The following is a 17,638-nucleotide window of genomic DNA, read 5'->3' as shown; positions in this document are numbered from 1 at the left end:
CACCTGTTATGACTAGTTGAGAAGCCTACGTCCGTTTATTTCCTCCCTCTAAATTTCACTATTATAAGTAAGTATAACCGTTCAAAAGATACGAGGGAGGAACTGACTTTTGACTAGCACTGTACAGTGCCGGCAAAAAAAATCTTTACATTGCCAAATAAATCACCAAATTTGAAGACAATTTGCATGCGTCCTGTCCGCGCTTGGTGGGGAGGGTAGGGGAGGGTGATAGCCCAGCAAACAGACCGACGTGTTAATTACGTGAATTTTGGGTACATTTGTCACCAATATACGTAAATTGCTTACGTGAATTTCACGTGAAAATTTGGTTGGAATGTCACATTGAAAACACGTCTTTAAATTACATGAATAACTCGTCTTCAATAGACGTGTTATTTACCTTAAATAGCAATAAAATGTTTCGGGAAATTCACGTTGCAAATACGTGTTGATTAACGTATCTTTTAGGGAATGTATATATTAGTATTCACGTGAAAGGTACGTCCTCGGTTCACGTAAATAATTCGACCTTAATTAACTTATGAATCGCGTAATTATTATCCTCATATGATATAAATAAAACAAGCATAATATAAAGTATTAACAATGTATTTATTTAGTAGAATTTAGATAATTTAAAACATTTGTCTTGTAAAATTATTATACAAGATAATGAACCAAAAATGGTACCGACCTAAAGACACATTAAAAAATTTGCCAACACAAAACACAACACAGGTCACTTTTTATTTCTAGGAGGACACTTCGACACTTTCTTGTTTTTTCTAATTGCATAATCGGCGGCACTTCAACCCTCGAGCAGTGAGGTAAACGTTAATACGAATGACATTATTATAAATAAACCCGCCTAAAATAAAACGAAGGAAATAAAGCTCTTCACGTTTCACGGTTTCACGTTCACTTTCACTTTTTGTTGTGAGAAATGTGAGAAGAGAAGCTGATATTAGAAGTTATGATCATCGATTTTAAAAATCGATTATTTTTAAATTACAGTTAAACTATTCTACTTACTTTAAATTAGTATTACGTATTTTCTTTTTGTTTTTAAATTTCTTCTACTATTAACTAATTGGTCTTACTAAAAATCTATTTCAATACCAGAATAATATAAAAAAATAATCCTATCGAAACGTATCTATTATTCGACAAATCGATTAATTTAGTTGTAGAACCAACTATGTTAATCACGTACCGTGGTCACGTGATAGTATTTAAAGGAGGAGAAAGGCTTGGTAGTACGTCATCACCGCGCGCGATTTGAAAATTAGCTCCTGTGATATTTTTAAAGAAAGAAATAGCAAAAATAGCGTCAAATCAAGGTTGGATTGAAATAGTTATGCTAAATGATTTTAAAAGCGAAATCATAAACTTTTTGTTTAAATATTGGTATTATTTAGATTACTTTTACGTGAAATACATCTAATTTTTCTACGTCCATAAAATACAGTGAGTACAATTCAAGCGATACGTATTTAACCAACACCGTTGTAAAATTTTGTTTTCCAAAATATTTCTCAAAATTTAACCAAAGGAAGTTATTTCTGTTTCGTGATTATTACGTGAATTAAACGTACCTTTGCGATGTAACCGACATTCACACCTATTATAAAAACATGTACTATATTCGTCATTATGATTTTATATTATTCTAATGTCAAACATGTATAAAGGATGCACTAATATATAGGTGAATAATTTGGCAATGAAATACGTTTTTTTTTCCCGTCATAAATCACCGAGTTACGTATTCGTTGAAATTTGCCGTAAATTTAACGTAATCATCACGTAACTGGGCTCAAACCTGTTTGCTGGGAGCGTACTTGCGACGGCAATTATCTTATTTAGGGTATTCTGCGCGTTTGCACTGTAAACAGTTAGCTTTGTGCGGGTAGTCAGTGTTAAACTTCTTCTCATTTACCGCGTAAAGTTTGAGATCGTCAAATTCTAAATTGAACTGACAAATATGGGTCGAAAGAAACTCACAAAAGACGAGAAGGTTTGTGCTTTAATATTACTGTAGAAAGGAGACTCTGTAATTACTGTAGCACCTGATATTGGTGCTTCTAGAGAGGCTATTTATCAACTAAAACGTTCGGCTGCAAGGTTTCAGTTGATAAATAGCCCCTCTTAAAGCACCAATATCACGTGCTACGGTGATTACAGAGTCTCCTTTCTCCAGTAATGTTAAAACACGAACCTTCTCCTCTTTTGTGAGTTTCTTTCGACCCATATTTGTCAGTTTAATTTAGAATTTGACGATCTCAAACTTTACACGATAAATAGTCCTGTCGCCAGGGGGGGTACAACGGCCTCGTTAATTCAGATGGACTTACCCAAATTTTTTTTATGTATTTTGACCCGTAGAACACGAATTTTTTGGGTAACAGTTGATCCGGATGTCGATAAGATTGTTATAGACCAAGAACTTGAGGAATCAAATAACAGCGATTTTTGGCAAAACAAAACAATATTTTGTATTTTTTGGGTCATTTTAAGCAAAAAATATTTCTACAAGTTTTTTAGTAGGATGCACAGTTTTCGAGATAAACGCGGTTGAACTTTCAAAAAATCGAAAAACTGCAATTTTTAAACCCGAATAACTTTTGATTAAAAAATAAAATAGCAATTCTGCTTAGCGCCTTTGAAAGTTCAAGTCAAATTATGTCGGTTTTGATTATTTGCATTGCTAAAAATTTATTGTGTTATTGCTAAACAAAGCTACAAACAACTAGTGCGTGAGTGATGTTTCTATGATTTCTCATTTAAAATCGAACGAGTAGGTAGAATAGGTACTAGTGCAATCAAGACTATTTCTACGTTACATGCGTTAAAACGCATGTAAAAGCACTGGAAACCCTACGTGTTTATAGCTTTGTTAAACAATAAAAAAATAAATTTTTACCAATGCAAATAATCAAAACCGATATAATTTGACTTAAACTTTCAAATGCGGTAAGCAGACTTGCTATTTTATTTTTTAATCAAAAGTTATTCGGGTTCAAAAATTGCAATTTTTCGATTTTTTTAAAGTTCAACCGCGTTTATCTCGAAAACTGTGCATCCTACGAAAAAACTTGTAGAAATATTTTTTACTTAAAATGGCCCAAAAAATACAAAATATTGTTTTGTTTTGCCAAAAATCGCTGTTATTTGATTCCTCAAGTTCTTGGTCTATAACAATCTTATCGACATCCGGATCAACTGTTACCCAAAAAATTCGTGTTCTACGGGTCAAAATACATAAAAAAAACTTGAGTAAGTCCATCTGAATTAACGAGGCCGTTGTACCCCCCCTGGCGACAGGACTAAAATGAGAAGAAGTTTAACACTGACTACCCGCACAAAGCCAACTGTTTACAGTGCAAACGCGCAGAATACCCTAAATTAGCCAAGGGGTCCGTATAAACTACAGATAATTGCCGTCGCAAGTACGATATCCCCCTCCCCTACCCTCCCCTCCAAGCGCAGACAGAACGCATGCAAATTGTCTTCAAATTTGGTGATTTATTTGGCAGTGTAAAGATTTTTTTGCCGGCACTGTATACGTACTCACAAAACACATAAAATAATAATATATTATTTATTGTCTCTGATGACTTCGGTAGTAATAAAATAGGTTATACCAGACTTAAACAAGAGATTTTGCCTATACCTGATTTATTCTCAGTATAACTTTTATACTTGGTTTATTAGTAACAGTGTAATTGTTTTATAGGCGACCGACCTTATGTATGCGACTTCTGTAATAGTGCCTTTAAAACGCCTGCTAGGCTAAGAAAACACAAAAAATCACACGAAGAGCAACACGTTTCAAAAAGATCTGTTCCATGCCCGGTGTGTTCAAAGGTAATGAAGAGTACGAAGCAATTATTAACGCATATGAATACCCATGACGAAGGACCTCACAATCCATTTCCTTGTGATAAATGCAAGAAGAGTTACAAAAATTTATTTTCTCTAAATCTTCATTTAAAAATTCACGGAAATATCAGGGATTATCAATGTATGCTTTGCGATAAGGCGTTTACTAACGCTAGTCATTTGCGGAGGCATTCCAATTCGCACACAGGCAAGTATAGGATTTGAAAATTAATTTTATTCCGTGTTGACGTTATTAATGCTTTATTCCGTGTTGACGTAAAATAATGAAAATGTAAGGTTATAGTCCATCTGCTGGTTCATTCTACAAGATAAAATAAAAATACTGACAGTTCAAAATATTGTCAATATAATAATTTCATTGTGACCGAAGGCAACCTTATACACATTATTGCACTGTGTGTGGCCTAAATTTGGCAAATACTTTGATAAAATTTATTATATTTTACAAAATTTTGGAATGTGTTTAATTCTTAGAACAATTTTAACAATTGTTTTCAATAAAGATTTCAATCCTCTTCAAATAGTTTCTGATGTCTTTTGATGTAGAATAATTAGGGAAGCAGGAATTCAACAGTTTAGAATTTTACATTGAGTTTCCTATGGCTCGTTTTCCAATTCACCACCCTGTATAATAGCATGACATCAGTAATTCAATTTCTAAATATTTTATATTCTTCAATATATTTATTTTTCTCCGATATATATGCGAGTTTGTGTGTTATGAATAGGATATTCATAACACACCAACTTTTTTATTTCTATTTATTTACATTGAATATTAATTTGTTTTGTTGTACACTGCGCCTTAGAGAAAACGGGCGGCCCACAAAATGGGTCATTTATGATGTCTCGAATTTCCTCAAAGTTCATAATACCCTGTGGAATATTCTAGCATTTATAAAATACTGAAATTAAAAATCCAACTATAGCCTCAGGGTTTCTTAACATTCTATTTTTTAATTCATTCGCTTATGTTGGATAATAAAAAAGTTGGGTATTTTAACAACTAGTCATGTGCCTCATCAGTACAGGGTGTTTCTAAATAAGTGCGACAAACTTTAAGGGGTAATTCTGCATGAAAAATAATGACCGTTTGCTTTATAAACATATGTCCGCAAATGCTTCGTATCCGAGATACGGGATGTTGAATTTTTTCTTACAAACTGACGATTATTTTATTGCTTTAAAACCGGTTGAGATATGCAAATGAAATTTGGTAGGTTTTAAGAGATATTTATTGCGCATTTTTTGACATGCAATTAAGAATTTTATATTCTCCATTGGCGCGCATGCGAGTCACATTACCCGTCATATTACCCGTATGCACGCCAATTGTGAATATAATATTGTTAATTATATATCAAAAATGTCCAATAGCTACTTCTTAAAACCTACCAAATTTCACTTGCGTATCTGAATCTGTTTTAGAGCAATAAATAAATCATCAGTTTGTAAGAAAAAATTCAACATCCCGTATCTCGGAAACGAAGCATCTACGGACATGCTTATAAAGCGAACGGTCATTTTTTTTCATGCAGAATTGCCCCTTAAAGTTGAGTTTGTCGCACTTATTTAGAAACACCCTATACTGATGAAGAACATGACTGGTTGTTAAAGTATCTAACTTTTTTATTATCCACCATAAGCGAATGAATAAAAAGACGGAATGTTAAGAAAACCTGAGGCTATAGTTAGGTTTTAATGTCAGCATTTTATAAATGCTAGAATATTCCACAGAGTGTTGCGAACTTTGAGAAAAAAACACAGTTTGATTGGTCCACCCGGTATACAATGAACGTTTACCTGTTTAGCAACAATATTATTACAGCGATATTGTTAAAGAATAAGGCTATAACATATTAAAAAATCACTTAAATCGGACGACAGGATTAGAAAATTCTAGGCATCAAAAATTTCGAATTTTGTGGGCCGCCCGTTTTCTCTGGGCAGTGTATAATCTACTTCTTCAATAATTATGTGATATATTTGATTTAAAATGAATTCAGGATTTTTTTATATCTTGGCAACAATGTCGACTTAGGTCTGTGACGTAGATAATGACGTGCAACGGTATTTATAATGGACGGACTGTATTTTGTTATGAAAGTTTAATTCTATTTACAGGATTACGTCCATTTGTTTGTAATATCTGTATGAGAGGTTTTCCCTGCTCGCAAAATCTTAAGAGACATATGATGACACACACCGGCGAAAAACCATTTTGTTGTGAACTGTGTAACAGGAGATTCTTGACATTTGAGAATCTTAACAGGCACAAGAGGACGCATACAGGGGAGAAACCTTTCTCATGTAATATTTGTGGAAGACTTTTTGCTCACAGGTAAGATATTCAATATTACTGATTTTTGTTAAATGTTGCCATAGTGTTTGGTTGTAATTTATTTATTTATTTAAAAAGCTCAACAGGCCTTGAATACCTAGAACTAAAATAAAATTAATATAATGCATACAATAATATACTACGTACCTATACAGGGTGATTCATTAAGAATGTCCAATCTCTGAGTTGTAGATTCTAGACCTCAAAATATTATGATTTAACACACAAAGGGGACAGTGCATGATTTAACCCTTCCCAAATTCTACGCCACTGGCGAAATAGCTATTTTAGCACAAATCTTTCGATTTTCCAATACTTTCTATGTAAATAATATACTCTTCATTCGTAACGTTAAGGTCATTAGTTTTCGAGATATTTGAAGTTGAAAATGAAACTTTACAGTTATTTTGATTAATGTATTGTGCCCCTTCATATTTAACTTCAAATATCTCGAAAACTAATGATTTTATCGATACGAATGAAGGGTATATTATTTGCATAGAAAGTATTGGAGAATCTAAAAGTTATGCTGAAATGGCAATTCCATCAGTGGCGTAGAATTTGGGAAGGTTCAACCATTCATTTTCCCCTGTACGCCTCTTATAATAGCCAGAAACGTTTATTTAACATAAATTAGTAAGGTGTGCAGTACCTACACTTTTTGGCAAGTATGATACGGCAATTTCAAATACTTTTAAAGTACTGGGTACAAATAATTTTTATATTTTTGTAATCAAACATCCCTATTACATAAATATTAACTATTTGTATCCAGTCTTGTAAAAGTATTTGACATATCCTTATCATACTTAGCAGATAGTGTAGATACTGTACAACCTACTAAAATATGTTAAATAAAGCTTTCAGGGTAGTACTAGAGGCGTACGACAGGGGAAAGTGAATGGTTGACCCTCCCCAGATTCTACGCCACTGGCGGAATTACTATTTTATTGCAATTTTTTGATTCTCTAATACTTTCTATGCAAATAATATACTCTTTATCCGTACCGACAAAATCATTAGTTTTCGAGATATTTAAAGTTAAAAATGATGGAGCACAATACATTAATCAAAATAGCTATGCTGTTTCATTTTCAACTTTAAATATCTCGAAAACTAATTACTTTAACGTTACGAATGAAGAGTATATTACTTACATAGAAAATATTGGAAAATCGAAATATTGTACTAAAATATTCATTCACTTTCCCCTGTCGTACGCCTCTGGTAGTAGCCAGAAAAGTTTATTTATCATAATTTAGTAGGATGTACAGTACCTATATTTTCTGCCAAGTATGACAATAGTTTTAAAGCCCTGGGTAAAAATAGTTATTAAATTTTTAAATAAAACACCCTGTAACTCAGTAACGAGCCACATTTTATTTAAATGATTTGGGTTAAATCTTAATATTTTGAGGTCTAGAATCTACATCTCAAAGATTGGACATTCTTAATGAATTACCCTGTATATTATAACACTTATATTAAGTGGTGTGGCTTCTTGTCCAATCATGCTCATTGCCTACTTAATTGACTTACAATTCTCCTTCATTCGTCGCTGTTTGTTACTCTTTCTTCCCAACCAATAATTCCCTCATTTATGAGATCTTCGTGTACGCTATCAAACCATCTTTGCCTGGGTCATTATTTTCTCCTTTTCGTGATTGGGCCGTTTTAGGATCATCTTTGCCTTCCTCTTCCTTTCCATTCTCATCACGTGTCGCATGCATCTCACTCTCTGTGCTTTTATGAAGCGATTAATGCTGGGTTCGTTATACAGTTCCTCTAGTTTCCTATTTGTTCGTCGCACCCAACCTTCCACCGTGTTTTGCCTCCATATATGGCTCTGAGCATTTTCTTTCCAATCTTTCCAATTTCTCCGTATTTGCTTTCTTCATTGTCCATACATCGCTAAACATACGTCACTGTAGGCCTTATTACCGGTTTATATATCCTTATAGTCCGTTTACTGACGGTCAAATATTGCAAAACTTATATTAAAGAACCGCTTAGATTGACATGAAATTTGGAATACACATAGGTAACATATTAAAGAAGAAAATTATATCGTGCCGATGTGTGCTTTTGCCCTGGGGATCAGTTTCACTACTTCTCGGGGGTAAAAAAATATACGTTCCAAAAAAAATTCCAAGCAACTTTTGTTCTACAGCATTTTTTATTAAGTTAATACTTTTTGAGTTATTTGCGAGTAAATATGTTCATTTTCAACAAAAAAAAACACGTTTTTAAACGTTTTTCTGCAAATAACTCAAAATAAGTACTTTATGGAAAAAACATTCTTAGCAAAAATATAACCCATAAAATAGTGAAAAACATTGTCTATATATGAGATTCCTAGACCCAGTAAAAGAAGAGTTATAACTAATGAAAAATAGGTTCATACTCGCAAGTGTTTAAAGAATGGTTATCTTTGTTTTTTTTAAGTTTATAGCATCAAAAGTAAGTAAGTTACGCTCAAAATAAACTTGGTTTTTTGGCCAAAAAAACTCCGGAAAATCACCCCCTAATTAACATCTTAAATCAGATTAATCGATACCGCTTGACAGGTTTCTTTATTATGTATTATTTATATGATATTGTAAGTTTAATCGGTTTAAAGGGCTTATTTTTTTAAAAATTTGATTTTAAAGTAAATTTTTTGTAATTTTTAATTTTGGAAAAAATGCTTTTTTAAATAACTTAAAATTTATTAGTAATACCAAAAATCACAAAGAGTAAAAAAATGTTGGTTTGGCTTCTCTGAATATTTTGGATTTTTTGTTTTTCTGTAAAGCAAAAATTGGTTAAGATGTGGCTGTTCAAAATTTGCATACACTCATGATTATTGACTAGTTCAAGCCCTTTCAACTAAGCCCCTTCAAAAATATGCACTTTGAACCGATGAAACTCACAGATCATATTAAAAATGCATCGATTAATTCGAAAGTGGCAACGATTAATTTCGTTTGGGATGCTAATTAAGGGGTGATTTTTTTACCAAAAAAAAAGGACCAACTTTATTTTGAACGTTTTTCGTTCAATGATCGTCCTTACTTTTAATGCTAGAAACTTTTTTAAAACACAAAAACAAAGCTTTTTTTAAAACACTTTAAAAAAGTTGTAATGAGTTTTCCCAAAAAGTTGTTTCATTTTTTGGTTATTTCACGTTGAAATATTCTATTTGGAATTTGGTGGGTATGAACCTATTTTGAAACTTTGGCGGATATGAAAACTCTTCTTTTGCTGGATCTAGAGATCTCATACTTAGAGATCTCAAAACCGTCTAAAAACGTGTTTTTTTTGTTGTTGAAAAATTAACATGTTTACTCGCAAATAACTCAAAAAGTATTAACTTAGTGAAAAAAGGCTATGGAATAAAAGTTGCTTAGAATTAGTTAGTTTATCCATTTCCGGACTTATTTTGAACGTATATTTTTTCATCCCCCAGAAGGGTGAAACACACCCCCATGGCAAATGCACACATTGACACAATATCACTTTTCTTCTTTGACATGTTACCTATATGTATGCCAAATTTCATGTCAATATATCCGGCCTTTTAAAATTTATTAGACAAGGCGGAAACGGCGGGTTCGTTGGGAAAAATATTCCCATGAGATATTTTTGCATAATCACATTCGTGAGACATCCCAGAATAAGGTTCAAGAAGTCGCCCACGAGAAAAGTGGGCCAATTTTTTTGAACAATTTTTTTTAATCAAATTGCAAAAATCAATATTTTTGGCCGGGACTAATTTTTTTTAGGTTTTTTGGACCATTCTGGACAAAAAAGGTCTCTTATAATTTTTCTCTAAAGTTGATCTTTTTCGAGTTATAAGCAAGTTAAAATTTGAAAAACGCGAAAATGGCCATTTTTAAGATTTAATAACTCGGTCAAAAATTATTATTTTGAAAGTCAGAAAGTGACTAAATCAAAGCTTAAAGTCGCCGTTACATGATCCTAAAGAAATATGTGTCATTAATTTACTACTAAGCTGTTATTTTTAATTAATAACAATGAGTGGTTAGATCGTATTGACGGTGCTGTAAATGTGAGTGCGAGTAAGATGCACAATTGGACTACTGGAATGGCTTCTCTCTCGCACTCAGCATTTACAGCCCCGCACACGTGCATGGCGCTTATTATTATTACTTAAAAATAACAGCTTAGTAATAAAATAATGACAAAAATTTCTTCAGGATCTTGTAGGGGGGCTTTAAACTTTGATTTAGTCATATATTCACTTTCATAATAATAACTTTTAACCGAGTTATTAAGCCTTGAAAATCGCCATTTTTCGTTTTTTTCAATTTTAAATTGCTTATAAGTCGAAAACGATCAACTTTTGAGAAAAATTATAAGCGACTTTTTTTGTCCAGAATGGTCCAAAAGATTAAAGAAAAAATTGTTCGGGCCAAAATATTGATTCTTGCAATTTGATTAAAAAAAAATTGTTAAAAAAAATTGGCCCACTTTTCACGTGGGCGACTTCTTGAACCTTATTCTGGGATGTCTCACGAATGTGATTATGCAAAAAAATCTCATGGGAATATTTTTCCCTTCGAACCCGCCGTTTTCGCCTTGTCTATATAGGTATTGCAATATTTTACCGTCAGTGAACTGACTAAATTATATCGTTATACAATATACTGGGTAATGGCTTAAGGCCGTTACAGAATAAATTCCGCAACGTAGCATTAATAGTCCATGTGGTGAGACCGCTCCCGTCTGAAAAAAAATTCTGATTCGGTTTATTTGTGGATTCCTATTCAAAAATGTCCCCTTTAAACAAATCAGAAGGGTGCCGGGCGGAATGTTTGGACAGAAATTGTTTAAATAATTTTTTAAACAAATACAAAAGATCATGTTTTTTGCTGTGGAACATATATTTTTAGATTTTTTGGGTCAATCTGAACAAGAAAGGTATCTTGTAATTTTTCTCAGAAATTGATAGTTTTGGAGTTATAGGCGATTTAAAATCTGAAAACACATTTTCGTGGCTTAAAAACTCATATTTAAATTAGTATTTTTGAGGTTGCCAGATACTTAGATTGAGGACTGAACATTCAGCTTCAAGATTCTGAAGAGTGATCGCGTCTAACTTTAATTTATACCGTTGTTTTTTAATTGTTAAATATGCGTGTTTATCCGATTTTTTTGCCGGTGCGGCGCGTTCCATTTCAAAAATCTCCTATCTTCTTCCGAAAAATATTTTTTCTATATTCTTTGGGACATTCTAAATAAAATAAGTTTCTTGACATTTTTCTCAAAAGTTAATAGTTTTAAAGTTATAAGCGATTTAAAATCCGAAAAATGGCAAAAAAACGCATTTTCGTATTTTAAATCGCTTATAACTTTAAAACTATTAACTTTTGAGAAAAATGTCAAGAAACTTATTTTATTTAGAATGTCCCAGAGAATCTAGAAATAATATTTTTCGGATGAAAATAGGAGATTTTTGAAACGGAGCGCGCCGCACCGGCAAAAATATCGGATAAACACGCATATTTAACAATTAAAAAACAACGGTATAAATTAAAGTTAGACGCGATCACTCTTCAGAATCTTGAAGCTGAATATTTAGTCTTCAATTCAAGTATCTGGCAACCTCAAAAATACTAATTTGAATATGAGTTTTTAAGCCTCGAAAATGCGGATTTTCGCATTTTTCAGATTTTTAATCGCCTATAAGTCGAAAACTATCAATTTCTGAGAAAATTTACAAGATACCTTTCTTGTTTAGAAAATCCCAAACCCAAAAATACCCAAAAAATCTAAAAATATATGTTCCACAGCAAAAAAACATGATCTTTTGTATTTGTTTAAAAAAATTGTTTAAACAATTTCTGCCCAAAAATTCCGCCCGGTACCCTTCAAATTTGTTTAAAGGGGACATTTTTGAATAGGAATCCACAAAGAAACCGAATCAGAAATTTTTCCAGATGGGAGCGGTCTCACCACATGGACTATAAATATCAATTTAAATCATTAGGACCATACCACATAATGCGGGTTCTCCAAAAATTTTTTAGTACAATAATATGACATACTTTTAATTACTTACTTTTTAGTAGTACTCATAATAAACCCCCTATTTTAATGGTAGCAATATTTCTAAATACTTTTTTTGGCATCCATTTTATTGCAATCTATTTTATACAAAATAATAAACAATACATGAGTGTTAAGAAAGTGACACACTCAGTATTCACCCAGTTTTTATTTAGCGTATGGCTTAAGTACATCACAGAATATATTTAGATTTATGTCTTTTTACATCACAAACAGATGTCCAGTTTTTTTATATATTCGATTGACCCTTCGGTTGCCATTACAAAATCTATAGGGTCGCCTGTGTATGCTCTGCGTGGGCAGTCCTGAACAATGTGACTGATCGTCTGTCTTGCAGCGCCGCAGACACAAGAAGGCGAGGGGAGTTTACCCCATCTGTAGAGGGAGTCGGCGCATCTTCCACAGTTTGTTCGAATTCGATTAAAGGCTGTCCAAATCTTGCGGGGATTCGCCGTAAGATTTGGGCAGTAGGTTTCAAATTCGCCAGGTTTTCCTATGATGTCCGGTAGACTATGGTAATGCGGATCTGTCCTACTTTCCCAATCTTCTCTCCATCGAGTATTTAAGTCAAAGTTTGCTGCAGCGCTTGAGCAGATTGTAGAGGGGGTAACCTGGATCGGAGACGGTTTCCAAGAATATCGGGGATGTCGTTGTGGACTAGAAGCTGGCGACTGTCCATTATTTTGTTATATTCTTTAACCAATGCATGTTCGCGGCGTAGGTTGGGTGGTGCTATATTACTAAAGGTAGGTAGCCACATGGTAGGGGTGGGCTTAATTGTGCCTGTTATCATGCGCATAGCACGGTTTAGTTGGGAGTCAACCAGGTGGGTATGCCTGCTATTTAGCCACACTGGTTGTTACTCTTCGCCGATGTTACCGGTTTTTATTGAAGGTATGCGAAGGTAAATAACTAGTTTTATTTTCTACCAAACAAAAAAAATAATAATAAGAAATCAAAAAAATCGGAGAATTCACAAACTATTTATTCTTATTAACCAAAACTAAAAAAATTCATATTAATCTTAATTGAAAATATAAAAAAAACCCAAAAGGAAAAGGTAAAAAGCTCAACTAAAGTTTATATTTGCCTCTAAGAATATTCTTTTCAGCGTACACCCATATTATAATTCTTAAAACTATGTAATATTATATTTAGGTACTATTTACAAGAAAAAAATACAAAACCGAGATATTTGTCAGACTGCTGTATGGTGTGGTGGCTTAGACAGGCAAAACAACGTTCTTTTAAGAGAAGTATTGGTTTGATCCTACCTTATGTTTTTTTCGTCGATGTTATACACGTGGATGATGTCGTACTGCATTTATATACTTGGATACTTCACAGATATACAGGTTATATAAATATCGACCCTGGACAAGGGTGTTTCAAAAAAACTCACAACATCAAAATGAATTGGAGAGAAAGAAAAATTGTTGGCCTGAAATGAATAGATACATCAGCATGCAAGCAGAGCAAAAGGTATAAATTAAAATTACTAAAGGTTTCCCTTTAGACAACGAATCAGGTGTTAAAAAAACAAAGCTTACCTTAAAGATAGCGTATGGCCAAAAAGAAAGGTCTTGGGGACCTAAATATCCAGATATTTTAAATCCTTGCTGAGCAAGACAATCGTCAACTTCATCAAATTGAATATTTCTTAATTAGTTATCTGGATTACTTCTGATTAAATATCCTCAAGGAGTTTCATAGGACAATACTAACTTGTCCTCATGAAGTGTAAATCAAAAGTGAGCAAGATATGACACTAGACAGGTAAAGACAAAGAGATGACCCTTACTAGACAGGTAGCAATGTATACCTAAAGCCTACTTCATGCCTGATTTTCTATATGATTTCGGACTTAAAAATGGCTTGATAGCAGCTAATGTTCAAGACAATATAGAAGCCTGATTTTTATAATTGTTTAGGCCAGTACTTGTGACAATAAAGCAAAAATTATGACAATCTTATTTATAAGAATCGTTTCTAGTTGCTTAGCGACTTTTAACCCGTAACAACCCCACCCTTACTTGCAAAAAAGTTTCGAAGAAACTTTTAAGTCCTAACGGTACAAAACAAAATAAAAATAAAACAAAAATAAAAAAAAACAAACCAAAAAAAATAAAACAAAAACTTGTAAAGATAACAAAATCTTACAATAAAATTTTCAACACATTGTAACTCTATACTTCCACATCAGGAGGTTTAGACTTAATGTCCTTAACCTCACTGTCCTGAGTAACCGGTTTCAAATCTTTTGCATTCCAGGTTCCTGCATGAGAGCCATTTTCATCAACAAGTTCATAACTCCATGGGGAGACCACTTTCTTAATACTAAATGGTCCTACAAACTTTTGGGCCAATTTTGCGCTGAAATATCTTGTAGCATCAGACTGAACGAAATTTCTTCTCCAAACCATGTCCCCTACTTTATATGTTTCTGTCCTTCTTCGCAGGTTATATGGAACTTTACTTTTTTCATACGCTGACTTAAGTTTCTTCCGAACATCAGAAAACAGTTTATCCAGAGATTCCTTCCTTGTTGCGATATTATACTGACCTTGTTCAGACTCATGTCTATTTCTATTGCAATTCAGATTGATTTCCCTACCAAAATTAATAAGGTTCGGTGAGACTCCGGTGACTTCATGAACCGAACATCGCAAAGCACATGTAATCTTTGGCAAAAGAAGATCCCAGTGTCTTTGATTTTGAGAGACATAGGCCGTCAACATAGTTTTTATTACTCTATGAACTCTTTCCACGGGATTAGCTTGTGGATGGTATAGTGCTGTAAACTTTAATTCAATACCATAGTTTGAGACAAGTTGTTGGAATGTATGGCCACGAAATTGTGCTCCATTATCCAACAAAATTCTCTCTGGTACACCATAGACTAGAAACACCTCATTTTCTAGCAACTTAACTATGTTGGCTGATGTCGCTGCTCTAATTGGGAAAGCTAAAATAAATTTGGAAAAGCAATCTAACACGGTGAAAATATACGAAAATCCTGAAGTGGTCCTAGGTAAAGGTCCAACTAAGTCTATACTGATGAGAGTCCATGGATGAGTGGCAGTCGGCTGCTGAGATAACAATTGACCTCTAGGACGTTGCTGTTCTGGTTTTATCCGTTGACATGTTGTACAGTTCTTTATATAGCGTCCTATATCTGATCGCATCTTTGGCCAATAATATTTTTGACTAAGTCTTCCAAATGTTTTTGAAACGCCAAGGTGTCCATACGTTGGAGGATCATGATGATCTCTTATAAGGTTTAGTCTTTGTTCCCTTGGAACAACCGTTACCCACTCTGATAAAGCTAGTTCAGGGTATCGCGGTTTTATATTCTTCAAAAGTTTTCCTCCCTCTATCCTCCAAAGTGGATAGTTTCTAGGAAATTTGTTGACCTTGGAAATCATACCCAAGTACCATCGGTCTAGACTGACCTGTGTAGAAGTAGAACAGTCTACATCCAAAGCATTTATGCAAGGAACTGCACGAGATAGTGCGTCAGGCACTAGATGATCTTTTCCTTTCCGGTGTATGACTTCAAAGTCATATGCCTGCAAACGCAGAGCCCAACGAGCAATTCTGCCTATGGGGTCTTTAATGGAAAACAACCACTTTAAACTAAAATGGTCTGTAATAACTACAAATTTAGTAGCTTCTAAGTATGGTCTTAGTTTCTCTACAGCAAATAGAACGGCGAGACATTCTTTCTCTGTAGTAGAATACTTCCTTTCGGTTTTTGTCAGTGATCGACTCAAGTAAGCTATAACGTGTTCTTCATCTCCATGTTTTTGAGAAAGAACAGCCCCCAATCCATAGTCACTTGCATCTGTCTCTACTATAAATGGTAAAGAAAAATGGTAAATAAAACGTGAGTTAAATAGTGTATTAATTTCTGGAATCCAGGACTTTGATTCATTAAATAAAGAACAATGTGATCAATTACAAAAGATTGTAGATAAAGCGTTTTTAGGAATGACATCTCAAGAGACAGGATGTATAAAGGGCGTGGAGCATGTGATACATACCAATTCACCACCCATTAAACAAAGGTACTACCCATTGTCACCAGCTCTACAAAAGGTAGTTAATACCGAACTGGACCAAATGTTAGAAAAAGGCATAGTAGAACCTTCAACCTCACCGTGGTCGTCGCCCATAGTCATGGTACAAAAGAATGACAAATGGAGATTTTGTGTTAACTATAGAAAGTTAAATGCGGTAAGCGTTCCGGATGCATATCCAATTCCTTATGTGTCATCTATTCTAGATAAACTACGAGGATGAAGATGATAATTTGGAGGATGGGAAATTTTACATCGTGGGATAATCTGGTCCAGGAACTTAGGTCTGCTTTCCAGCCCCATGACTATGAGAATTCCTTATGGGAGGAAATCCGAAGAAGAACACAGGGCTCACAGGAACGAGTTATAAACTATATTTCAGTCATGGAAAATCTATTCAAGAAACTATTGATCCCCCCTAACGAAGAAGAAAGACTGAATATCATTCGTAGGAATATGCTTCCTTATATTCAGCAGGGCTTGGCTTTAACAAAAATTAGCAACATCAGTGATCTTTGTTCATTAGCCAAGGCTATGGAAGCAATGGAAACAAGGATTCGACAATTTTGCCCTCCTCCTTCAAGCACCAGACTTTTGGTAGAACCTGAATTAGCTTATAGAAAGCCGTCAACTCCTATTTTTACGAGTCCGGTTACAACACCTGTGTTTACAGAAGAAGTTGCAAATAGCGATAAATCTGAACATTTGAATAAGGGTACATGCTTTAATTGTGGATCTGAGGGACACAAGTTTAAAAATTGTAACCAGCCTAAGAAGTTCTTCTGTTATAAATGTGGATGCAACAATGTGACAACGAAAAACTGTCCCAGATGTTCAAAAAAACGCAGCTTCTCTCCCTCGGTAAGTCGGACGAGTGGAGTGGAATGTAAATCAACTCCGACAACTGATAATACAGCGGTCCTTGAATACATTTTAGCCCATGCTGAAGGTGATCAACGACCATACTTGAGTGTCTCAATTCTTGGAAAAGATATACTTGGATTATTGGATAGTGGAGCATCACGAACCATTCTTGGAAAATCTGGTTGGGATGTGTTTAAAGACATTTGCCCATTAAATGAAGATAACAAGAAATCATGTATAGTTGCTTCAGGTGATTCATGTGAAAGTATAGGATCTATTACTGTACCAGTACGGTTAAGAGATCGGGTTCGTGTTTTGAATATTCTAGTTATCCCATCCCTTGTTTCTTCGCTTATTTTAGGTATTGACTTTTGGTCAG

At 34.0% G+C, this 17,638-nt stretch overlaps 1 protein-coding gene across 1 annotated transcript in view; it reads left to right on the top strand.

Annotated features, from left to right (window-relative positions):
• Window positions 1-17,638, top strand: part of LOC126884309 (zinc finger protein 883-like) — a 56,188-nt gene that overhangs the window by 35,006 nt on the left and 3,544 nt on the right. Inside the window, exons 4-5 of the mRNA XM_050650246.1 lie at window positions 3,737-4,090; window positions 6,028-6,244. Coding sequence (XP_050506203.1) covers window positions 3,737-4,090; window positions 6,028-6,244 — 571 coding nt within the window. The remainder of the gene's footprint in view (window positions 1-3,736; window positions 4,091-6,027; window positions 6,245-17,638) is intronic.

This window comes from Diabrotica virgifera, chromosome 5, assembly GCF_917563875.1.
Source record: "Diabrotica virgifera virgifera chromosome 5, PGI_DIABVI_V3a".
In the NCBI taxonomy this organism is placed as follows: Eukaryota; Metazoa; Arthropoda; class Insecta; order Coleoptera; family Chrysomelidae; genus Diabrotica; species Diabrotica virgifera.
This window is presented reverse-complemented; position numbering and strand designations above follow the sequence as displayed.